Source organism: Gossypium hirsutum, chromosome A11 (genome assembly GCF_007990345.1).
Source record: "Gossypium hirsutum isolate 1008001.06 chromosome A11, Gossypium_hirsutum_v2.1, whole genome shotgun sequence".
Taxonomy (NCBI): Eukaryota; Viridiplantae; Streptophyta; class Magnoliopsida; order Malvales; family Malvaceae; genus Gossypium; species Gossypium hirsutum.
In genome coordinates this window covers 59,479,408-59,505,138 of record NC_053434.1, presented here as the reverse complement: position 1 = coordinate 59,505,138, position 25,731 = coordinate 59,479,408, and the positions used below count along the sequence as shown (strand labels likewise).

General features: G+C 36.0%; 1 protein-coding gene across 1 annotated transcript; it reads right to left on the bottom strand.

Moving 5' to 3' along the window:
• Positions 1-15,108: 15,108 nt before the first annotated feature.
• Positions 15,109-18,910, bottom strand: LOC107898926 (leucine-rich repeat receptor-like serine/threonine-protein kinase BAM1). Its single transcript, XM_016824500.2, has 2 exons — positions 16,204-18,910; positions 15,109-15,777 (listed from the first exon to the last, which is right to left on the bottom strand). The coding sequence occupies exons 1-2, from the start codon at positions 18,791-18,793 to the stop codon at positions 15,314-15,316; spliced, it is 3,054 nt and encodes a 1,017-aa protein (XP_016679989.2). The 5' UTR covers positions 18,794-18,910; the 3' UTR covers positions 15,109-15,313.
• Positions 18,911-25,731: the final 6,821 nt, after the last annotated feature.

Here is a 25,731-nt window from a genome sequence, read left to right as displayed (position 1 = left end):
CGATGCGCGGCAACGGATATTTGTTCTTTATCGTCACTTTATTCAGCTGACGATAGTCAATGCACAACCTCATGGTTCCGTCCTTCTTTTTCACGAACAATACTGGTGCACCCCAAGGTGAGAAACTTGGTCGAGCGAAACCTCTCTCCGTCAGTTCTGGCAACTGAGCTTTCAACTCCTTTAACTCGGTTGGTGCCATACGATACGGAGCTATCGAAATCGGCGTAGTCCCAGGTACAAGCTCAATACCAAACTCTACCTCCCGAACATGTGGTAAACCCGGTAATTCTTCCGGAAAAACATCCGGGTATTCACAAACCACCGGCACAGATTCGGGTTTCTTTTCTAATTCTTTGTCATCAAGCACATATGCAAGGTATGCTTCGCACCCTTTTCTTACATATTTCTGTGCCAACATTGCTGATATTACAGCTGGCATCCCCTCCAAGTCCTCAGACTCAATTCGGACTACTTCGTTATTTGCGCACCTCAAATCAATAGTCTTGCTCTTGCAGTTCACAATCGCATCATGCGCAGTCAACCAATCCAACCCAAGGATAACATCAAATTCATCAAACGGCAAAAGCATCAAGTCCGCTGGAAAATAGGAACCTCGAATTTTCCAGGGGACATTTCTTACACACTTTGTCGACAAGCACGTAACGACCCAAGGGATTTGACACCCGAATTACAAACTCAGTAGACTCAATAGATAAAGTCTTACTGGATGCTAAGGTTTCACATATGTAAGAATGGGTAGAACCGGGGTCAATCAAAGCAATTACATTAGTATCAAAGAGGGTGAATGTACCGGTAATAACATCAGGCGAAGAAGCATCCTCGCGGGCACGTATAGCATAAGCTCTAGCAGGCGCACGGGCTTCGGATCTGGTTATATCATCTCTAGATCCTCTCTGACCACCACCAGCATTGCCCATATTTCCAGATGGTCTACCTCGAGCAGTGGTAGCACCCGGTCTCCCACTCTGATTTGCATTCTGTCCCGACAACCTCGGGCAATCTTTAATGAAGTGGTCCACTGATCCGCATTTGTAACAGGAGCGGTCAGGAAATCTACAACTCCCCGAATGCCATTTACCGCAATATCGGCATTTCGTCCTGTCTCGACGTTCATTCCCAACACTGGCGACCGAAGTGCCTCGTGTACCCACAGGGGGTCGATCACGATCTCGTCCAAAAAGGCCCGAAGTGCCTCTAAACTGGCCTGCATCATCTCGAAATCTCTTCGATGTCTGTTGAAGAGACCTTCCCGAGGATGTTTTACGAAACTCTCCAGTTCCCTCATCAACTCTTTGCTTTTCTTTTCTAAGCTCTTCGGCTTTACAAGCTCGTTCAACAAGTACCACGAACTCTTGTATTTCAAGAACGCCAACGAACATTTTTATATCTTCATTCAGCCCATCCTCGAAGCGTTTACACATAACAGCTTCGGACGAAACACATTCCCGAGCGTATTTGCTAAGTCTAACAAATTTTCGCTCGTAATCAGTAACCGACATGGAGTCTTGCTTAAGCTCAAGAAATTCCTTCCGTTTTTGATCAACAAATCTCTGACTGATATACTTTTTCCGAAACTCAGTTTGGAAAAACTCCCAAGTTACTTGCTCTCGGGGCACAATAGAAGTCAGAGTACTCCACCAATAGTAGGCAGAATCACGTAGCAAGGAGATAGCACACTTTAGGCATTCATCGGGTGTACAAGATAGCTCATCGAGTACCCGGATAGTGTTGTCCAGCCAAAATTCAGCTTGCTCGGCATCATCGCTATCCATAGCCTTAAATTCAGTAGCCCCATGTTTTCGGATTCTGTCAACTGGGGCTTATGTGACCTTATTTGGTCCGTTACCGGCGGTATTGTAGGTGCGGGGGTAGTATTTGTTCGGGAATGGAGGTTGTGGAACAGCCATATTAGTTCGAATGTATTGGTTAAACCAATCATTCATCACGCTATAGAATGCTTGTCTAGCTTCATCATTCTGATTACTAGCATTAGGTTGAGAGTTTGCCGGCACTGTCCCTTGTACGGGAGCAGGCGCTACACTCTCAAGATCATCAGCTACCTCTCGGTCACGATCGGGATCCATTACTATAAATAAACACATTTACAATTGTCGGAAATCACCACACTATCAAGTAATCACATAAAATGGCATGTATAGCTAGACCCAAAACATTACGGTAGTCCTAGAATCGACTAAACCGTAGCTCTGATACCAATAAAATGTAACACCCCGAACCCGAGACCGACACCGGAGTCGGACACGAGATGTTAACAAACTTTGAAAAATTTTTCCAGACACTGCCCAGTCTGAGTACTAGTCGCTTCAAAAATCATATCTTGAGTTTCACAACTCAAAAATCAGTTTTGTAATTTTTCCCTGAAACTAGACTCATGTCCCCACCTATGGATTTTTTTCTAGAATTTTTGGTCGGGCCAATTAGTACAGTTTATTAGTCAAAGTCTCCCATGTTACAGGGGTCGACTACACTGACCTTTTCCCATTACGACTGGGATATCTCTCTGCACAGAGCTTCAATACTGATGCCGTTTGTTTCTATGGAAACTAGACTCAGAGAGGAATCCATACATATATGGTATGACCCCTAATTATCTCTGGTCAATTTATAGTGAATTTCCAAAGGCGGAACAGTGAATCCAGAAACTGTTCTGGCCCTGTTACACAAGAACCCGAATATCTCTTTCTGTACTGTTCCTATAATTGTTTCGTTACTTCCATATGAAAGTAGATTCATCAAGGTTCGATTACATAATTTATTCACTATTTAATTCCACTCCTACGAATTCTTGTGATTTTTCCAATCCACACCACTGCTGCTATCAGCTTCTGTTTTCAAAGTGAACCTTACCTAATTTGGGGTTTCATGGACCAACTAGGGCCTTGTCATACATAAGCCCACATATGATCATACTTAGCCATTCTAGTGGCTGATCATTTGCTCAACACTTCCATTCCAACATAGTTACATCATGAAACCATCTATACATTCATAAATACGAATGGTCTAATGCCATACTCCACTTCTACAAGCCATTTTCGCATGGCTGTACACTTATACATTTCATAAAGTACTCGAAAGACAACAATGGGTAGTCCTATACATGCCATATCAAAATTCAACCAAAATAGTACCCAAAAGAGCCTTTGATAGTGTGGGCGACTTCGACTTCAAGATCCCGAGTCCGATAGCTGGAGAACCAAAAATCTATAAAACAGAGGAGCAATGTAACGAGTAAGCAATTTATGCTTAGTAAGTTTGAGCAAGGAATTCCAGCATGCACAAAGAATAGCACACATTTAGCTAAACGGAATATTTCATAATACGCAATTTACCGATATCAAACTTGCTTCACAACATTAATAACCCTTATGTACATACACAATAAACTAACTTGGCCGAAGGCCGGTAGCTCGTTTATCAACTGAGCGAACATTTATTGTAAGGGCTCGATTAAATTCAACACATACGTAACATATCCCCATATTGGGATGTTTTTCGAGTATTCGCTGGAATTTTACAGCAAGCTCATTCATTACCAAATCACGTACCTTCGGGATTTAACCGGATATAGCTCCTCGTTCAAATGCCTTCGGGACATAGCCCGGTTTTAGTAACTCACACAATGCCTTCGGGACATAACCCGGATTTAACAACTCGCACGAATGCCTTCGGGACTTAACCCGGATTTAACAACTCGCACGAATGCCTTCGGGACTTAACCCGGATTTAATAACTCGCACGAATGCCTTCGGGACTTAACCCGGATTTAATAACTCGCACGAATGCCTTCGGGACTTAACCCGGATTTAATAACTCGCACGAATGCCTTCGGGACTTAACCCGGATTTAATAACTCGCACGAATGCCTTCGGGACTTAACCCGGATTTAGTATCTCGCACAAAGGCCTTCGGATCTTAATCCGGATATATTCACTTAGCACAAAGCCTTCGGGACTTAGCCCGGACAGCATTCAATTAATCATGCACATCTAACAATAATTCATAGCACATTCATATTTCATTTTCGTTTACGAAACTCAAACACAAGGCACATATTGTCCTTGCACATTCGGCTCAATAGCCACACATAGAGCATGATTTAATCACATCGAAATTTAAGATCTCTTACTCAAGAACTTACCTCGGGTGTTGTCGAACGATTCCGCTAGCTATTCAACCACTTTTTCCTTCCCTTTATCGGTTTTATTTCCCCTTTGCTCTTGAGCTTAATCAAACAAATAAATTGATTTCATCATTTTAGGCATCAAAAGATGAACACAAGGCACTTAGCCCATATTTATACATTAGACATTAAAGTCTCATACATGCAAAAATCATGCATCAACACAACATATTAGCTAATTTCATTCCCCTTGGCCGAATATGCATGTCCATTTTTGGGGTCGATTTCAACACTTAATACACACATATACACACTAGTAAAGCATCCTCCCCCTTTTCATCGATTTAACACATGCATTGCTCATCAACATGCAAAGTTACATTCGGCCTTAGCACACATCTTGCTAGCCGATTCTTCTCCCTTTAGCAACCAATGCACATATGTGCTCACACAAAAATGCTAAAAAGGAGGTTCAAGAATCATCAAGCCATCATCACATGCATCATTAACAAGCTTCATATTTTGCATGCAATGGCATTAACACAACCTCCACCTAGGCCGAATCTTAACTTATCCTCATGCCTCATCACCACAACATCAAACACCAACCAAGAATGATGCATCCATGGTCAAGTGCCATTTCCATCACATAGCAAGATTTAGACCATGGGCTAGGTAGAACTCAAGCTAACAACTAAAACATGCATGCATCTCATGGAACATCATTAAACATACCTTGGCCTAGCTACATGCATGGCCGAATCTCTTCACCTTTCTTCTTCTTTCCTCCTTAAAATTTTTGGCCAAGGATGAACCAAAGGATGAGAAATTTTTTTCTTTGTTTTTCTTTCTAATTTAGGCTAAAATGGAGGTGAGAAAGGATGAACACAAACTTTTCTCCTTTCTTCTCTTGAGCTCACGGCAATGGGGGGAACAAACACCACACACACATTTTTTTTTCTTTTGTTTTCCATTTCTTTATTACCCATACTCCTTATTTTATTCTTCCACTAACAAAACATGTTTCATGACATGTTTTGCCCATCCTTCCTTGTCATGGCCGGCCACTACTCATTAGGGGGGGAAATTTGACATGCAAGTCCCCCCCTTTGTCCACATGCACTAGTAGGTCCTCACACATTGACCTATCACATTTTAGAATTTTCTCACATAAGTCCTATTGACTAAATTCACATGAAATCAACCCAATTGAAGCTTGAAATTTTCACACATTCATAATTACATATTCTACACAATAAGTATCACATTCAAACATTTCGGTGACTCGGTTTAGCGGTCCCGAAACCACTTCCCGACTAGGGTCAACTTTGGGCTGTCACATATCAAAGCTAGCTCGGATACGGGAATCTCGGAGACTTTGTCACACTATCTAACTATCACCTTGGTACTTTTGAAACTAAATTTTGGTCATATGGCATGTATAGGAGTTGGTCATTTTGATGTATAGTTTGGTAATGAAATTAGCCATTTGGTTTGGTTTGTATATGATAAGTATTTTGTTTGGTATATAGCCATGAGAGATGGCTTATTTTGATTTATTTTGGCAAATATGGTGATGTCTATATATATGTGATAAGGTTCCTTGGTGATTTGGTTTATAAATGCTTTGTGAATGTGAAATTGGTATGATTTGAATGAGCAAAACATGATATTATAAACATATTAGTTGTTGGAATTGAAATGGCATGTTTTAATTTTGGTTGTGGTTGTATTGGATGCTTATTTATGCTATGAATTGAACCATTTTCATTGTTTAGGTGTGAGCAAGTTTGGGCTGGCAAGATGGTTTGGTAAATAGCCTATTTTTGTCCACACGGGCAAAGACATAGGCGTGTGTCTCAGCCGTGTGCGACGCACGATCAGGTTACACGGCCGTGTGTCCCCTGGTGTTGAAATAGAAACCAAGTTAGTATGCTCCACATGGCCTCACACACGAGCGTGTGACTTGGCCGTGTGGCATAAGCTAGTAACCCTCCAGGTTTGGCACGGCCTAGCACACGACCTGGCACACAGGCGTGTGTGGCCACTTTTAAGGCACACGAGCATGTGTGTTGGCCGTGTGACCCAAGTCAGAAAGTTACACGGGGTCAGACACGGGTTGGGACACGGCCATGTGCTTCCATTTCGAATGTCCACATAGCCTATGGCACGGGCATGTCTCTAGCCGTGTGAGACACAAGGCCAGGCCACACGTGCGTGTGTCCCCTGTTTTTGAGAAAATTGTATAAGGGTTCTCTAAGTTTTAAAAGTTATTGGTTTAGTCTCGAACCACCCTGAATACATGTTTTAAGCCTCGCAAGCTCATATTAGGGACGATATGAATGTAGTTGATTGATATTTGCATGAAATTGAAAATGTAATGAGAAAATGTATGTGTAATTATATTGTATATTCGGTAATGCTCTGTAACCTTATTCCGGCGTTGAATACAGGTGAGGGGTGTTACACATGTGGTAGGTCGTGTAACTCACTGACTTCCATACAAAGAAATCCCTAGATGACACATAACCGTGTCGCCAGGCCATGTGCCATACACGGCTGAGACACACGCCCGTGTCTCAGGTCGTGTGGACCCAAAATGAACCTTAAACAACAGGTTTACGATTTCAAGCTTACTTGTAACCTAAGTAAACCATTTTCCAACCAAATAACCCATTCAAAGCAAAATCAAGCCAAAAACATGCTAATTCGTCTATCTAACATTCAACCAATATGCCACTCATAGGCACCTCAAACACATACAAATAATGCTTACTTAAACATGCCAAAACCTACCACAAATTCAAACATCATATCTCATTACATACTAAGCTTAAAAACACAACACAATTGAAACATTCTTAGTCCAACACTTTGCACCAAAATGCTTTATACATCTACTAAATAAAAGTGTTCCAAAATGACTTACCTAGTCATGCAACATAAGTCCAATACCATTCATTAACAACAAGCATAAGCATACCACCTTTTAACATATACATATTCACCAAAACATCATAATACCAAGTACTCCTCCTAATACATACCACTTTAACCAATTACAACAAGTACTAAAATGACTATCGAAATGATGATGATAGTGTGTGAGCTTCTGAGTCAATCCAATCAAATCAACGATTCCAAAATTCCTACAAAAACAACTCAAACTAATATGCACAAAGGAGCTTAGTAAGTTCGATAATAAACTCATTTGCTATCAACTACCAAATTTCCAAAGGATGTTAACTTTTAATACACCGGCACTAAGCCTGCTAGGCACAAAGCCTGAATAACATCAGCACTAAGCCTTCTAGGCACAAAGCCCGAATAACACCAGCACTAAGCCTGCTAGGCACAAAGCCCGAATAACACCGACACTAAGTCTGCTAGGCATGAAGCCTGAATAACAATATAATTCGACATTTAAACATCATTCCATAACATTATTTAAAGATTTAATCACTAACAAGGTATTTAATTTAACTAAAAATAAACATAAAACCAACTTATAGGACTAGATTGTAGTAATTGCAAAGCATAGGAACTACTCCAAAATCTTTCCTTTTCCATGATCGTCAACTCATTCATGATCTAAAACAATAGTTTCATTCAATTGAGTACTTCTAAACATAAATTTAATTCATAATTCATTTTTATGAAAAATTACCATTTTGCCCCTAACATTTTTACTTTTTACAATTTAGTCCTTAATCTCATAAACTAAAATCTAAGCATTTTAGTCCCCCATTCAAGCTAAACAAATTTATTAGTGACTTATATCAACCTAAATAAACCATTATTTCATAATTTTAAACATGAATTTTATAATTTTTACAAATCGATCCCTAAGTGCAAATTTCATCAAAAATCACTTTACAAAACTTATTTATTTATCAACACAGATTCATAATCTAGCATTAAACATTAAGAATCATTAAATAAAATTAATGGCATAACCCTCAATCTTTAATAAATTTACAAATTAATCTCTAGGCTAGCTAGATTAAGTTACAACGATCCCGAAAACATAAAAATCATTAAAAATGGGGCTTGAATGCATATCATGCAAGAACAAATAGAAACTGAAGCTCTCTCCCCCTTCCTATGGTGATTTCAGCATGAATAAGGTGAAAAGAAAAAGATGATAGCTTGTTTTCATTCTTTTCTTAACTTAATTTTCCTTTTAATTACTAATTTACTATTTTAACCTTTAAAAACTTCCATAATTACATTAATACCTTGCCATGCACATACACTAACTCATACATATGGTCAAATTACCATTTAAGTCCATTCACTTTAAAGTTTCAAAGCCAATTGACCTTTCTAGCTAATAGAACTCTACTTTTACACTTTTTACGATTTAGTCCTTTTCACTTAATTAATCACACAAATATCAAAATTTCTTAATGAAATTTTAATACGACATTAATAATATCCTATAAATATTAAAATAATCATAAAATAATAATTTACTAATCAAATTTGTGGTCCCAAAACTATTGGTTTGATTTCACTGAAAACAGGCTGTTACATTTCCCACATATATAACCTTTCTTGCACAATCACCAAAGCTCCAATTAAGCCATTCGTCGACACTTATTTTTTCTTCCACTAAGGGGCCAACAGGTTCCAACCTAACCAAACTAGAATTTAAACTTAACTAATTACCAATCAGCTACAAAATTTCTCAAGTTTTCAAGTAGATCCCGCCAGCTTACTATTTTATTTAATTAACTCCCACCTTACCTAAAGTTTGGGGCTTAGAAATTGGGTGTGACACTTGGACCATCATCTTTTTTTCTTTACTTTCTCTTTTTATTTTTATTTTGGTGGTTGTATTAATTGTTTCCACCATGATAATGGTAATTATAACATCCTTGACCATGTCCATTACCATGACCACTACCACGACCGCGACCGCGACCATGACCATGATTCCTTTCATTTCTATTACTATGTATTGCTACATCACTTCTAGGAATGAAGCAGAACTAATAAAACGACTTTCATAATTTTTCATTAATAGCTAATTATTTGGTCAGTCACCAAATGGCATGGGATTAATTTGGAGTATTTCTTAAAGCCCTTTTCACGATTTTTTTACTACAAGAGTATATTAGATGCATGAAAAATTGAGAAATTTTTCTCCAATAAGTCTTCATCAGTTATTTTTTTCTTCACATAATTTTAATTGAGAACTTATTTTAAATATTGTGGAATTATACTTAATGTTTTGTAATCTTACAACCTCAAGTACATTCAACCATAACAAGTTTTTGGTAGAATTACCATTTTCTTATGGTCGTATTGTAACATCCCAAAATAGGGCCCAGTCAAAATAGTGATTTTGGGACCACAAATTTGATGTTGAAATATTTATTTTATGATTATTATGAGGTCTGGAATATGAAAATATGCATGTGTTAAATTTTCGTAAGGAAATTCTATGAGTAAGGTGTCCAATTGGTAAATAAGGACCGAATTGAATAAATTGAAAAACTTGGATTCTAGAAGTAATTTGTATGAAATTGCTTTAGATTATTAATTAAAAGGTCTTAAAGAGTAATTTTCCCAATTTCTTAGTTTTTGGACAAAAATGGGCATGTATGGATAAAATTTTAAAGAAAGGGCTTAATGGTAATTTGGTCATTTGGCTAACTAATGAAATAAAATGGGAAAAAGAAGGAAAAAATCAGCCATTCTTCTCCCTCATCCAGTCGAATTTCTCAAGCCCTCCATATCTAGGGTTTTCAACATTTTCAAGCTCAATAGTAAGTGCTCCCAAGCCAAGTTTTTAATGTTCTTCGCATTTTTGAAATCCTGGTAGCTTACTCTCTCCATTTCTACCCATATTTTGAGTTAGGGTTCATGTTTGTAAAGTGACCCATGTGTGACATGTTTATTCTTTGATGTTTTATGGAGTAATATGAAAGTTTTTTGTGTGTTAAACATCTTTTTCTAGGTGATTTTCATGAAAAATCCCTAAAAGGACCTTTTTGCAAAAAGTGTAAAAAATGTGGTAAAAATGTGAAATAATGGAGAAATTTGGGCTGGCATAAGAGGAAAGAACAATCGACTAGGCTTGGGTAAGGTAGAAATTGCATGCATTTTATTATACAAGCCTAGGGACTAAATTGTAAAAATGTGAAAGGTTAGGGGCAAAATGGTCATTTTTTCTGGGGGTGAAATTTAGGCTCAAAAAGAATAATGTGAGGTATTGATGATTCATTTTTATTGTTATAGACCCTAAGGAGCAAATTTCAGAGGTCGATCAAGGAAAACGAAAGGTTTCGAAATAATCGAAATGTGAAACCGAGACGAATACCAGGTAAGTTTGAATAACTTTAAGTAAACTATTAATATGCCTAATTACTTGTGTTATGAATGCATGATATTTAGTTATAATGATGGCATGAAAATCCATGAAATATGTCAATAATAATTATAGGATAATAAATGTCCCGGTTGAAGTAAAAAGGGAAATTCGATGGATAAACCATGGCTTACATGACTTGAGATCTTGCATGTGTTACAAAAAAGGATTTAGCCCGAACGGGTAATCCGTTGATCTCAAATGTAGAAAGGATCTAGCCCGGACGGGTGTTCCTTGAGTGATCGAGCCTCCCGAAGAATATGTGTGCATTGTGGATTTAGCCCGGACGGTTAATCCGATTAGGGTTTGAATTTAGCCTGGACTGGTAATTCAGATCTGAGCTCATTGAGGGTGTTTGTCGCTATAAGAGATTTAGCCTGGATTGGTAATCCCGACATCACCTTATGAGTTTACATTACAGGGGATTTAGCCTAGACTAGTAATCCCTCCGTAAGATGTGAGGTTCGCGGGAGTGCATACATGAGATGATCGCTCTTATGACTTGACGATAAATGGATAATCCATCGAGATTTTTTGAGTAACTCAACGGGATTAATATATGATACAAAAATGAAAACGTTGAATGATGAGCTCATCTTAGATAAGTTACATAGTGTGATGTTATGTGACTAATTTGTTGATGGAGTGCATGTGATAGGGAAACCATTCCATATTTGTTGGTTTATTTTCCTAATATGGTTGTATGCTAAACAAATCGGTAAGTTTATTTTCTAGTTATTCGGGTTTACTAAGCATCTAAATGCTTACCCCTCTCTTTTCCCTGTCTTACAGAGCTCATGAACTCACGAAGATTGGAAGACGATTGGAGAGTCAACACATTATCATCTTGTCTATCTTTGGTATATAGATACTCTTATTTTGTTCAATGGCATGTATAGAGCTTTTGTTAATTTTGTAATATGTGTCATTTGATTAGCCAATATGAATGCTTGTAAGGTGTACATGTCCACATGCATACTCTTATTTGGCTCATTTTGTTATAAGGTATGACCTACATAGTTATCCATATTTGTGTTCAAATGTTATTGAGATGAATGAAAATGGCGTATCATAAGTAGATACACATGTAGCATGATCGAATCACATGGGATGGCTAGACCATAATTGGCAATGAGTTATAATAATGAGCCAATCTTGAATGTGTTATAAGGCATAGACATTCTTGATACAAGAGAAATAATCCTAGCATGTGTAAGATCGATGAAATAAGGTTTACATGCAATGAGGTTTATCGAGGTCATTTGAGAGTATAATTAGGCCTGGCTATATGTTGTGGAAGCCTATAAATGAGAACATATGTTAGAGGATGACCAAAGGCTTGGAAAATAGCCTAAAATGGCCCACATCGGTAAACACATGGGCATGTGTCTAGACCGTGTGTGACACACAGACCACCCATGGGCGTGTGGCATAACCGTGTGTCCCCTACACCAAAAATTTTAAGTCAGAATGCATGGTAGTAAACACACGGGTAGAGACACGGCCGTGTGTCTCAACCGTGTGGAGGATACGGCCTAACACACGGGCGTGTGTCTTGGTCGTTTGCCCCTAAATGCATGCTGACATCATAAATAGAATGCTCGAGTTTTTGGACACGGGCGACCACACGGGCATGTCAAGGCCGTGTGAACGACACGGGTGTGTGCTTGGCCGTGTGAAAACCCCTATAGGTTCGAAGTAGAAAATAAATTCAACTAATTCCACACGGGTAGGGGACACGGGCGTGTCCCAAAGCACACGGGCGTGTGCAATGTCTCCACACGAGCGTGTGAGACATTAACTCAGAATTTTTCTTAAATTTTTATTAGGTCCTCGGTTTAGTCCTGGATCAATTTCAATGTACGTTTGAGCCTCGTAGGCTCATAATAGAGACACCAAGATGATATTGGATTGGTTTCAAATTGGAACGAAACTTTATAACCCGTATTTCCTGAAAATGTTCAAGTACATGCCTGGTAATGCCTCATACCTGGTCCCGGTCTCAGGCACGGGTAAGGGGTGTTACACGTATCTTTCTTTTAGACTATTCCACAATTCAAGTGGATCTTTTATAGTCAAATATTATGTTTAGAATCCTTCATGAAGATGATGACAAAGGAAAATCATAACTTGGGTTTTATCCCATTTAAATGCCTTAAAACCTTGCATAATTGTATTCATAAGACCTTTAGCGTTTAGGTGATTTTCAGCATCTAACATTCATGACAAATAATTCTTGTCTAATATGTCAAGGACCGCAAATTCAATTTTTGAGAGGTTTGACATACTAATATAAGACAATGATGACCATTAGGTTATATAATGAATCAATAGTAAATAAAAAAAATTGAAAATAGCATATATATCTCTTTTCATTTTTTTTATATTAGATTCCATGAATGGCTACTATTAGATAACTTTTGTTATTTATTAAAATATTACAAATGTGATGAATTCATTATATAATGGTACAAAAATTGTTAGGTCATTCGCATTCTATTAGTATATATTTGATTAATTACACTCATAATACTTTAATTACCAACATTGTTAATATCATATTAATGATATGCAGGTCACATGAATCTAAGACATAATACGATCAGCTGATTGAATCTTTACTAGATCAACATAGGAATTGTTGTCAATGCAAGAGGACATGAATTCGAATGTGTTGAAGCGTATTATCCTCTTATTTATGGGTTGAGGAGGGGCTATGAGTAGTTCTTGACATTGTGTCAAAAAGAGCAGATATGTTCAGAATCTATAATGAAATTGTTCAAAAAAAAAAAGACAGAAAGATGACTAATTATTAAGCATATATTTCAATCATGTTTATGATATTCACATTAAAAAAACAATAGGAACATTAAATTAATCATTCAAAAATAATGAAATTATGTAGAATAAGGACAAATAATAATCAAATATCAGTTTTACGTATTTACAAAATACGTGTATTTTATCTTAGAGTTGCTTCTTCAACAAAGTTGTTGCATGATTGAACTATTGTACCTTCAACAATAAAAATGATTATTGAGAATCATACTGAAAACATGTTATAAAATTGTCAGGCAAACACTAAAAGTAAACAACATATGAAACCAAAGAGAAGTTAGACCTTTTAAGTAGTTTATCATACAAGTAAACTGTTATAAAATTATAAAATTATAAAATATAAAATTATCATACTGTGCAAGTCTAACACCTTGTATATTGTAACTATTTTAAGTATTCATTTATCTCTTTTTCACTCACAAAAGGGTTAGAAGATTCTTTCATTCAATGAAATACAAATAAATCAATCTTACTTAATTGTTTTATTAAAACATACATTAAGAAACTTGAATATCCATTCTAATAAATAGATGGGGTTTTATTTTATATATGAAAGGGGTTAGAATATGGATATCCATTTATAATATAAATATATTTTTTACTATATTTTAAGTAAATTATTGTTTTTAAATCATTGAAATAAAACAAATCATTGTATTTTATATTAAAAATATTTTTATGAGTATTAGACTAAGTGTTATTTCATAAACTAAAAAGTTTAGTGTTGAAAAATTAAATAATCATTTTAAGTTATGAAATTGGTTTGGGATATTACTTAATGTCAAAAACAAAATATAACTAGATTATTAGATAAATGTAAATGTTAAATTATAGAAACTTTTATTTCACATTTTTATTCGTATTTTTAAACATTTCAATTATTTTAAACAAATTAAAATTTTATAATATAATTTTAAAAGAAATAAAATACAATACAATAAATTAAAAATAGTTTTCATTAAATGATAATTAGCTATTTATCTAGTTATTATTTTCATCATTTTTCATAGAAAAAGACTCTATCAAGTGATTTGTATTATAAATTATAAAATGTGTTTAAAAATATATAAATCATTCAAAATATTATTATTTAATTATTTAATTTTCGAAAATTTATCAAACAAAGCTTAAGTATTTTTATTCCTCGATATACTATCTTCAGAAACAAATTAAGAAAAAAAATAGCAAACCAACAAGTAGTAATGCAAATTAAACTTATGAATCCAATTTTTCCATATGTTAATGTTTGGATGACATTGAAAGTTGCATGGCATGTGGCGAAGGCGTCAAAGGGGGCCAACTAGAAAGCCAGCATTATTTGCCATTGCTGCCAAAAACAGAGACCAAAGCTTTATTTATCAAGAGTAAAAGCATCTACCAGTAATTGGTGTTATGGAAGGAAACGATCCCTTTCCTTGGCTTCATCATTCATTTCACATGTTGTTCCAAGGACCCTGAATTGCCAGATGCCCCCAGTCTCAGTTCAGAATGCCATCGACATTTCCCTCTCCATCGGCCATGGTCTGTGTCTCGGTAATTGAGACCCGATCCTTGTGTTTGTTTATGTGCCTACCACCCATCCATTCCTATTTTTCCAGGCCATTATTACCATTATTGATTTTGATAAGCCTTTTTAGCTTTGCAGGGCTTTCAACAGTCACACTGGTGCCATGCATGCAACAATAGCGTAGCAGTGGCAGAATAAGGATGAAGCTAGTACGATCATGAGTACAAAAGGTTTTTTTTTATAACAAAATACCGCCACCAATGCTACTGTACAAAATATAAAAGAAAAAAATTAAAAAACTTCAGACGTGTTAATCACCTTAAAGCTAGAGCAAACCCCCTCCCAAAGAAAAAGAACACAGTAGTAATAACTGCCACAATTCATGAAATTTAGAGCACAAGCCAATCCCTCAAAAAAAAAAACCACTTTAAATGCTAAGAAGATCAGGTGGTGGAGTGTGTTGGTCTTTTGGTTCCTTTGTTGTTGCATCTCTAGGAGACTCTAGAATTGTGGGTTGTGATATTGGTGAGGACTCAGCAGTGATTGTGGAGTCTCCCTGCTGCTGCTTTGAGCAGGGTGGTTTAGGAACCTCTGTTAGAATTTGAACCACTTCCCTCATTGTTGGCCTCTCTACAGCTTGTTCTTCGACGCAGAGCATCGCAACGTAGAATACATGCATTACCTCGTGGAGGGGAACCGAAGACAGTCTAGGGTCAAGGATTTTGAGAACCCCTTCCTTGTTTGAATTGGTTGTTTTTCGAACCCATTGAACAATGTCCACACCATCACCAAATTCGCCCACTGGTTTTCTACCACTGACAAGTTCTAAGAGGACTACACCAAAGCTATACACATCACTCTTCTCATCCACCTTCAGCGTGTACGCATATTCTGCAGAAACAGGATAATGAAATTCTCAGTCAAATTACAGGGAGAACGGATCATTTCAAATAGGTACATAGTTGAATTAATTAGGTGGTCAAATTTAAATAAGATTTATGTACATTCAAACTTGCTAATATTGATTGAAATGAACAAATTATTAACTCCCCCAAAAGACAATTTTCAGAGCACAAATCATGCTAACATGAACCCCAAAGTCAAAACAAAGTACATAGGAAATTATTGGTAGGTATTAATGAATGACCCTAACCCAAATTCGAACAAATGTCAAATTGTTTTCTCCAAAAATATCAAGTTATTTGAATTCATTTTTCTTAATATATAAATAAAAACAAAATAGACCTGGAAAATAAAAACTACCAGTGACAGAGACAGCAAAAATCAACATTCATTAATTATGGAGTTTGACTATACCTGGAGCGATGTATCCATATGAACCAGCTATGGCAGACATACATTCGGATGTGCCCGAATCTTGTAGAAATTTAGCAAGGCCAAAATCAGCAACATGTGCTTCATAATCAGAGTCAAGGAGGATGTTGTTTGATTTCACGTCTCGATGGAGTATCAACGGGGAACAATCATGATGAAGGTAGCATAGCCCCTTAGCAGCCTCAACCGCGATCTTATACCTCGTATCCCAGTGCAAATGACCCCCTTTCTTGCCATGAAGAACCTCTCCTAAACTTCCATTAGGCATATATTCATACAACAAAAGATTTGTCTCATGGTTTGAGCAAAAGCCCAACAGTCTCACGATGTGCCTGTGCCTAATCCTCCCCAGTGTCTGTATCTCAGCATTGAATCCATGATCATGAGAAGACCCTCGGCTCATTGCTGGTAACCTTTTCACCGCAACCTGATCACCATTAGGCATAAGTCCCTTGTACACAATCCCAGCACCTCCTTTTCCGATGATATTATCCTCCTTCAAACAGTCCAACACATCATCACAAGTGAAATCCAAGCGCTGAAAAGCAGTTAACTTCCAAGCTCGAGACTTTCTCGCCTTTTTCAAGGACCTTGCTTTGATTATAGCTGCGACTGCAAACAAGATGGAGCAGACAAGCAAGCCAATAACAAGCAAAAGCTTCAAGGAAGCAGACAGTCCACCTTTAGCATGAGTTTGATCAGTTCCATTAGCCCCATCCTTGCATGGCCTTAAATACGGGCCGCAAAGTTGAGGATTCCCCAAGAATGAGGTGTAGTTAAAGTAACTAAACTGACCAGTGCCCGGAACCAAACCAGAGAGATTGTTGTATGAGAAATCAACTGAAGTTAAACTTTGCATTGTAGCTATTGAAGAAGGAAGGGTACCAATAAGATGATTTCTTGACAGATTGAGGTAGTTTAATATCCTCAGACCTGTAATCTCAGTTGGAATCTCACCCGAGAGCTCGTTTCGACTAAGATCAACAAATGTTAATAGCTTGCATTTGCTAATTTCAGGAGCCACCGGACCTGAAAGCTTGTTATGGCTGAAATCCATCTTCGAAAGTTGTTGTAACTTCCCAATCTCAGCTGGGATTCGACCCGAAAACTTGTTTCCGTCAAGAAGAAGCTTCTGAACACCTGAAAAGTTACCGATACTGGCCGGTAAAGCCCCTGAAAGCTGATTGTTCGATAAACTAATTTGCCCAAGATTCACCGAAATGGGAGAATCGGTAACCGAGAACTCCCCGGTTAAGTAGTTGTTTTGCAATTCAACTTGAGTAAGGTTTGGTAATTCGAATAGCCCTTTTGGAATTGATCCGTTGAGAAAATTTTCCCCCATTCGAATCCGATTGAGCGACTCGCATTTCCCCAACGCTTCTGGAATTGGACCAAACAAGAAATTCCCCAAAGCAATCAAAGTCTGCAACGTGTTGCCGGAACACATATCCGGCGGCAAATTCCCCGTTAGCTTATTTGACGAAAGGTCTAGGAGCTGAAGCTTTCTATTACTTCCCAACGTCTGAGGAATGCTTCCTGTGAAGTTATTTTCCCATAACTGTAAAACCTGCAAGTCAGGCAACTCACCGATAAACTCTGGAATCTGCCCGTGAAGTTTGTTTCTGAAAAGATTCAGAAGAGTCAAGTTTTTGAGTTCAGAGAAACTCTGTGGAATCTCTCCAGTCAGCATATTGTTCGATAAATCCATTGATTTCAAGCTTTTTAAGGTTCCCAGCTCGGGAGTTAACGAACCAGAAAGTGCATTGACTTGGAGAAACAAAGTGTCGAGCTTCTGTAACTTGCCGATCTCTGGTGGTATTTCGCCGGATAACATGCAGTTAGCGGCGTCGAACCGAACGAGTTCTGATAAGTTCCCCATTTCAGGGGGCAAACCACCTTCAAAACTATTGTAATAGCCAATGTACAACTGCTGTAACATTGTCAAGTTACCAATTTCGGGTGGGATTTTACCGCTAAGTTCGTTACCTGAAACGGCTAGATATTCAAGGTGCTCCCAACGGCCGTAACTTGACGGGATCTGACCGCTGAAAAAGTTTCCTCCCAAATGCAGGTGGCGTAACTTGGGAAGCTCAGTAACGGAAACCGGCAAGTCCCCAGTCATGTTGTTATTATATAAATCGATTACTCGGAGGTTTTTGAGCTGGGAAAGTTGGGAAGGGAAAGAACCGCCGAAAACATTGTTGGAGAGGTTGAGATAACGGAGAGCAGAAAGGGCGGCGAGTTCGGTCGGGATTGGACCGGAAAGCTGGTTGGCTGCGACGGAGAAGTTTCGGAGAAAACGGAGGTAGGAAAAGGACGGGGAAAGAGTTCCGGACAAGTTGAAGTTAGTGAGGTCGATGGATGTCACGTGATGACCGGTATGGTCGCACGTGACACCGGTAAAAGAGCAAAGCGATGTACTTTCATTCCAGTTGGATAGATAAGATTGAGGGTCATCGGTAATGGAGGATTTAGCATCAAGAAGCGCGCGAAACTCCGAGACGGCTCGTGCGGCGGAGGAATGGGAAATGCGGAGGAGAAGAAACAGTAGGAGGAGGAGGAGAAACTTCATTTTAGCTCTATCTTATAAAAGATTTTCTTTTTCTTTTCTCCCTGAAATAGAATTGGGAGGGAAAGATGGAGGGGGGGGGTCAAGGGGAGGGGAGAGTGAGGTGAGTAAGTGAAGAAGACGAGAAGTGTGATTTTATTATGTTTTTTTTTATATATTTTTAAATTTGTTTGGTTACGGAGGGTAGAGCTGATTTTGAACATTTCATGATTGCCCTCAATGTTTCATTTGTTTTAGATATGGACTTTGATTGTTGGCTTCATTTTTTATTTTGAATAATGTTAAGCAATACATTTATTTTTTATTTTTCTAATGATTAATTCATTACTCAAATAAATTTTGAAAATTCAACCATACTTTTAAATAAAAACATTTATATATATACTTTTTAAAAATTTTGTACTTAAAGCAAATCATTCTATTCAATTATTTTTAAATTAAAATAAAAATTATTAAATTATGTAAGTACACTTGCAATGAGATTATCCACTTCGAGTGAAAAATATTCGATCAAATTTAATGAAAAGTTTTTGAGTTAGTCAAATTGAGGAGTCATATTTTATCATTCTAATTCAATTTGAATTTTTTTTCAAAATGAGTCTTGTAAAATGAGATCCAATTCAATTCAAGTCGAATTTATTTATTCAAGTTAAATTAAAAAAATTAAACGAATCATAAATCTTGTTGATAGTATGATTAAATTCTAAGTTAAAGAACATAAATATTATGTATATTTGAAAACTCTTTTAAAACAAATAAGAGGGAAAATTACAAGATCATCCGTATGATAAATTTTATTTGATAATTTACTTGTTTAAGGTCTCAAATTTATCATTTTGGATTTTTTATAAAATACAATTTAGCATTTCATATATTTCATATATTTTTAAGATTTTTAGATTTTTTATTTTTTGAATATATATTTATAAAATTTTGAAAAAAATTATAAATATTTTAAATTTTGAATATTTGTATTTTTTAGAGAGATCAAATTACATGTTTTCAAAATTGTTAGCAACCCAATAGATATTTACATCAATTTGTTAATCAATTTATTCGAATTATTTAATTTATAAAATTTAACTCGACTCAAAGAAAAACAAAATTACTTATAACACAATTCAATTAACTCAAATTTTAAAATAAAAGTGAATTTTTTCTCACCCCTAATGATGATACTTACTATTTGTCCACAATTAATATTTTTAATATAGACTCATTTTAAATTAACATAAAAGCTATTAAATCTATATTTTTTTTTCAATTTGAACATAGTAAAAATTTTAATTAAGTATTAAAATAAGTGTAATAACCCAAAATTGACCGGGCCTTGAAACCCAAAACCAAAATTAAATAAATGTTTATTAAACAGTCCATTTAAACCTTTACAGGACCCAAATACCATGGCCCACTAACCCGTAGGCCCAAAAATTAAATAAACCTAAACCCAGTTACAACCCAATAACCGTTACAGACCTAGACCTAAACTAAACCCAATTGACCCACGCTCTCAAAGGCCCAGAACCTAACACCATCAGCTAGGGTTTTTAATCCTAGCTCTCTCTCCCTACAACGCCGCAACAGCTTCTGGAAACTTCGGGGAGCATCAGTTCAACTCCCCAGATCGTGGCCATCAATGCATTGACGCGCCATCAATGCGTTCGTCCCCCTTGCGACCGTTCAGCACCGCGATCTCAGGTCTCCCTTCTGGTTTTGGTACCACCGTTAACGCCGAGATTGTCGGGGTACCTGCAAAACGAAAAGGAAACTTAGCAGATAATGGCCAAAGATACAATAGACAAGAAATCAGAGATTTCTTTCCTTATGTAACAAATCAGTAGGCTATAAAAAGCCTTTGTAACCCTTGTAATGATTACGCATACAGAAATAAAAGTGAATACAAGCAGTTTCAAAGAAAAGGTGATTTAACTGTGTGTTTTTTATTTATTTTAGAACATATGCATGTATGTACATCATTTTAGCAAAAAATAGTAACTTTTAAAAAGGGGAAGAGATTACCTGTGGAAGGACGAGGATTTTAACCCTCAGACCACCGTACAGGACGGCGCGTGAGCGCATGAGGAGACCCCTGACGGAGGCTCAACAGCTCCGGGATCGGCCCCGAATCCTCTTCCAGAGGATTTTTTCTTTTTTTTCCTTAAAAACGGATGTTAAAATGTTTTTTAGGGGCGAAGTTTGACTTATATAGTTTATTTAAAACGGTGTCGTTTTACAACTATAGGATCCTTGCATTGACCCGATTACCTGGGGAGGATCCGCGCATTTTTGAGAATTGCGTTAATCGCCCAATTGGTCCTCTCGCAATTTTTATACTTTTAATTTCATTTTATTTATTTTTTTAATTTGGTATTAATATTTTAATTCTATTTCAATTTGACCCTCCCAATGATTTACAATCGTATTAGGGGAAACGGTGACGTTTTAGGAATAGGGCTATTTGCCCATTGACCCCTTTTGATTTTGCAGGTGTTTCAAATCGGGCCTTAATTCAGTTTTAGCTTTGTAAATTTGCCCCGTAATTTTACAAAACTTTAAATTTAGTCCTAATTTTTTTATTTCTATATATTTTTATATTAATATTTGATTTATTTTAATTTTACTTTTATACATTAAAATTATTAAAAGTGTTATTTTTATATATATTACTATTATATATTATTTTCCTCAAATTATTATTGTTTTTATATATTATTATATTTTCACATATATTATATATTTATTAATTATATATATATAAATATATATATTGTTTTACATGTTATTTTATATTATATCTATTATATTTCTTATATATTTATATTACATTTTATTATATAATATTTTTTATTTTTTTTATATATATTGTAACACCCCTATCCCGTAACCATCGCCGGAATAAGTAAGGGGCATTACCGGACTTGTAACTCATGACAGAACGGTAAAACTTTTTTTTTTGGATCATTCATTTGGATAAACACTAAACACAGCCAGGGATAAAATGTAAACTTCTATAAGTAAACATTCAAAAGATGCCATTTTCATATGGCTATATACAATAGTCAAAATATCATTCTACTATATTGTCTATCCTATACATGCCATAAGCTAAGTCTAATTACATAGTTGCCGTAATGGTAGATAGTGTGACGAAGTGCTGATGATCCCCGAACTGGTAGTCAGAATCCACAACCTATAAACCAAAACATGATCGAACAGAGTAAGCTTTTGTAAGCTTAGTAAGTTTTAAGCAAAACAAAGTGTTCTCATTCACTATCATTGGTCATTCATTTCAACTATTCGATGAAGTTAATCTAGAGCTTCATCTCGAACTATAATATCAATAAACGCATCACTTGGCTGTCACATATATACTTTCGAATAATAATGACCTAGATGGTCAAATATTTCCACAGCACATTCTTCATCAATTTTCAACTTTCAATAATCCTTTCCACTTGTTCATAATCACATCCATATTTTTAAGTATTTCAACATGACAAGTACTAAATTACCGTAGGCACATAAAGAACCAAACATATTCCTTATCACATATATGTAAGCTTACAAAACATAATCCTTACCTTGTACTGGCACATCTAGCTGAACCCAACCCATACTCAAATCATAAGGCTTTTGGGCAGAATATGTACTAATACATAAGAATATTTCATCACATACTTCATTATATAAGCATACCATTACCAATTAGATCATTCTCATATTTGGAGTTATAATATTAATCACATTTACCTACCTCTTTGATACTGATAATTCACCTCGAAATCACTCCACCGATGAGTAAGTAATACGTACCTGAACATCTTAAATACATAATACTTATTTGGTGGTAACTTATTGCAGATACTCAATATCAAAGTCTTACTTGAATCCTAGCATTTAGCCGTCGGGTCTTTAAAGCTCGGATATAGTACGAGCACGAAGCCTACGGACATTAATCAGGATAATATTCTCGCATAAAGCCTGCGGGGTTTTAACCCGGATATAGTACTGACACAAATGCCCTTCGGGACTTATCTCATTTATACACTTTCACATCCATCACATTGGCCATTCGGCCTTATCACATATATACACATTCACATCCATCACATCGGCCATTAGGTCTTATCTCATATATACACTTTCACATTCATCACATTGGCCATTCGGCCTTATCACATATATACACTTTCACATTCATCACGTTGGCCACTCGGCCTTATCACATATATACACTTTCACATTCATCACATTGACCATTCGGCCTTATCACATATATACACTTTCACATTCATCACATCAGCCATTAGACCTTATCACATATACACACCTTGTACATCAATTTCATCATAACAAAATTGACTAGGTATACTAGTCATTTACGGCTTATAGCTTCACTTTAATATGGATTTGGTACTTTGATTACCAATATTTAATCGATAGCTTATAAGTAACTCAAATAGTTTTATTAAGGTTTACAACATAATCACAAATTCAGCACAAGCTGTTTTTCCTGAGCAACAGTCATTAAATTATTCGTAAATGGAGCTAAGAAACTCCAAATGAAGTGCCGTTAATTTTCCCTGAAAATAGACACATACATATTTTATCCAACAAATTTTCAGAATTTTTGGTTTGGCCAATCAATGCCAGATTTTTCTTAAAGTTTCCACTATTTCACTGTTTGACTATGCTGACCACTCTGCACTAGGAATCAAATTTCTCATTGTACAAAATTCAAAATATGTTCTAGTTTATTTCATTTGAAACTAAACTCACTAAGGCATCTAGAATATAAATTTTGTCTTTTAAAAATTTTTGTACAATTTATAATGATTTTCTAAAAATAGAACAGAGGATTACAGTGTCATTCTGCGCTGTCTCACACAACTTTAAGTATCTCATTATCGGAAATTCCTTTGCTTACACGGTTTCTTTTATAAGAAACTGGACTCATTAAGATTTAATTTCATGTCTCATTCAGCCTCTAATTCAAGTCCATAAATTTATGGTGATTTTCTAAAGTCACGTTACTGCTGCTGTCCTAAGCAGACTATTTCAAATTACCCTTAAATTCCCAAGCTCAAACACTTAAGAACTTACGATTTGAGCTTAGAACATATCATGGCCACATCATATCTTATTAAATCAACTCATCATGTCCTATTATAATTGAATTTACTCAACGTTTAATCACTTAAAACTTACCTCGGAAGTGGTCGACGACTAGATATCCACGGCTATTCGTTTACTTTCTCTTTATCCAAAACTGCCCCTCTATGCTCTTGAGTTTAACTAACAAAATTTAAACTATTTTAATCACCTTGTTATATCATTAAAAACAACAAGGTAAATCTTCTCAATGAAACTCATACATAAGGCAACACCTCGATCCATCTGCACACATTCGGTATTTCATAAAAACCATCCCAAATACATTTACCTAGGTATCACCATGTCGCCTTATATACATATACTAGTTATGTGGTCAATTTTACCGATGACCTATGCATATAACTAATTACACCTTTAATAATATTCACAAAGCCGATTATCCACATGACTACCTTAGCATATTATTAGTTAGCTTCTTATCCAAATTTGCCATAAAGAAAATTAACTCATATACCCTCAAGTGCATAAGCAATTGCATCCAAAGGACACTTTAAATGCATGTTATGAAAGTAACCGAATGCACATATATTTATACCAAGACATCATATACTTCAAAACCAACTATCAAGGCATAAAGCCGAACCTTCAAAATCAATTATCAATACACGTTCAAACATGCCCTCCTACAAATATACAAGTTCTCCCTTGGTTAAACTAAATCATGCTTTAAGGTTTAACACATTTAACCATTAGAGAGTTAATCAAATTAGCATTCAATTATTCTATACACCCACCATTAACCAAAATCTCATTTAATCAAATTTATTTCTTGACAATTTCATCACATTCGGTCATTGGTAATTTAATCCTATAAAAAGTCAAATTTTACTTCAATTCACTAAGGTGAGGTTATTATAATTTAACCTCTATTTCTGAATGCCCCCTTCTCCATAAAACCATAAAAATTTCAAATTATAATAGGTCCATAACTCATTTAACCACTAATTCCATGCCAAGCATAAAAAGGCCATGGGTTTTACACCTAACTTACAAGACCATAAAACATAAAGGTTTAATGTTCATCTTTAACACAATTACCACACTTCAAACTAAATTTTCAGCTTCATATATCCCACACCAGATTTTTTTTCCATGCTCAATTTCCATGGCCGAATGAAATTATGCCCTAATTCATGAACTTAAACAACATTGGCCAACTTTCCAAGCTCATTTGAGCCATCAAGCACATTTAGTTTGTTCATACTCAACTAGAATCAATTATCCTTCCAAAATCATCAAACATACAAAATATACCCCATTAAGCTCATGACCGATTGCTACATGCTTCATGAACACAAAAATTTTCACATGGGTCTTGTTGCAAGCTTCAAAACCAACCAAAATTCACAACTTTTCAAAGAAAATAACATGAACCTTACCTTATTTGAAGCCTTCTTTTGCCGAATGCCCTAAGCTCAAAGGTTTCTATTTTCTTTCTCAACTCACGGCAAGAAGAAGAAGAAATGGCCTTGTTATTTTCACCTCAAACATGTTTTATTCATTTATTTCATTAACTTTTATTATTTCTATTTTATGAAACCACTTTCTTTAATATAAACAAATATATTATTAACATTATTTACTAACATACAAAGCACAAAATGCCAAAATGTGTCATTCATGCCCATCCTTGCCGTCCACTACCAAGAAAAAGGAATGTTTGACATGCAAGTCCCTCATGCTTCAAACCATGTAATTTTTAGCCACTTCCAATTAACCTATGACATTTTCAAGATTTTTCACATAAGCCCCTTTTTATTTATTTC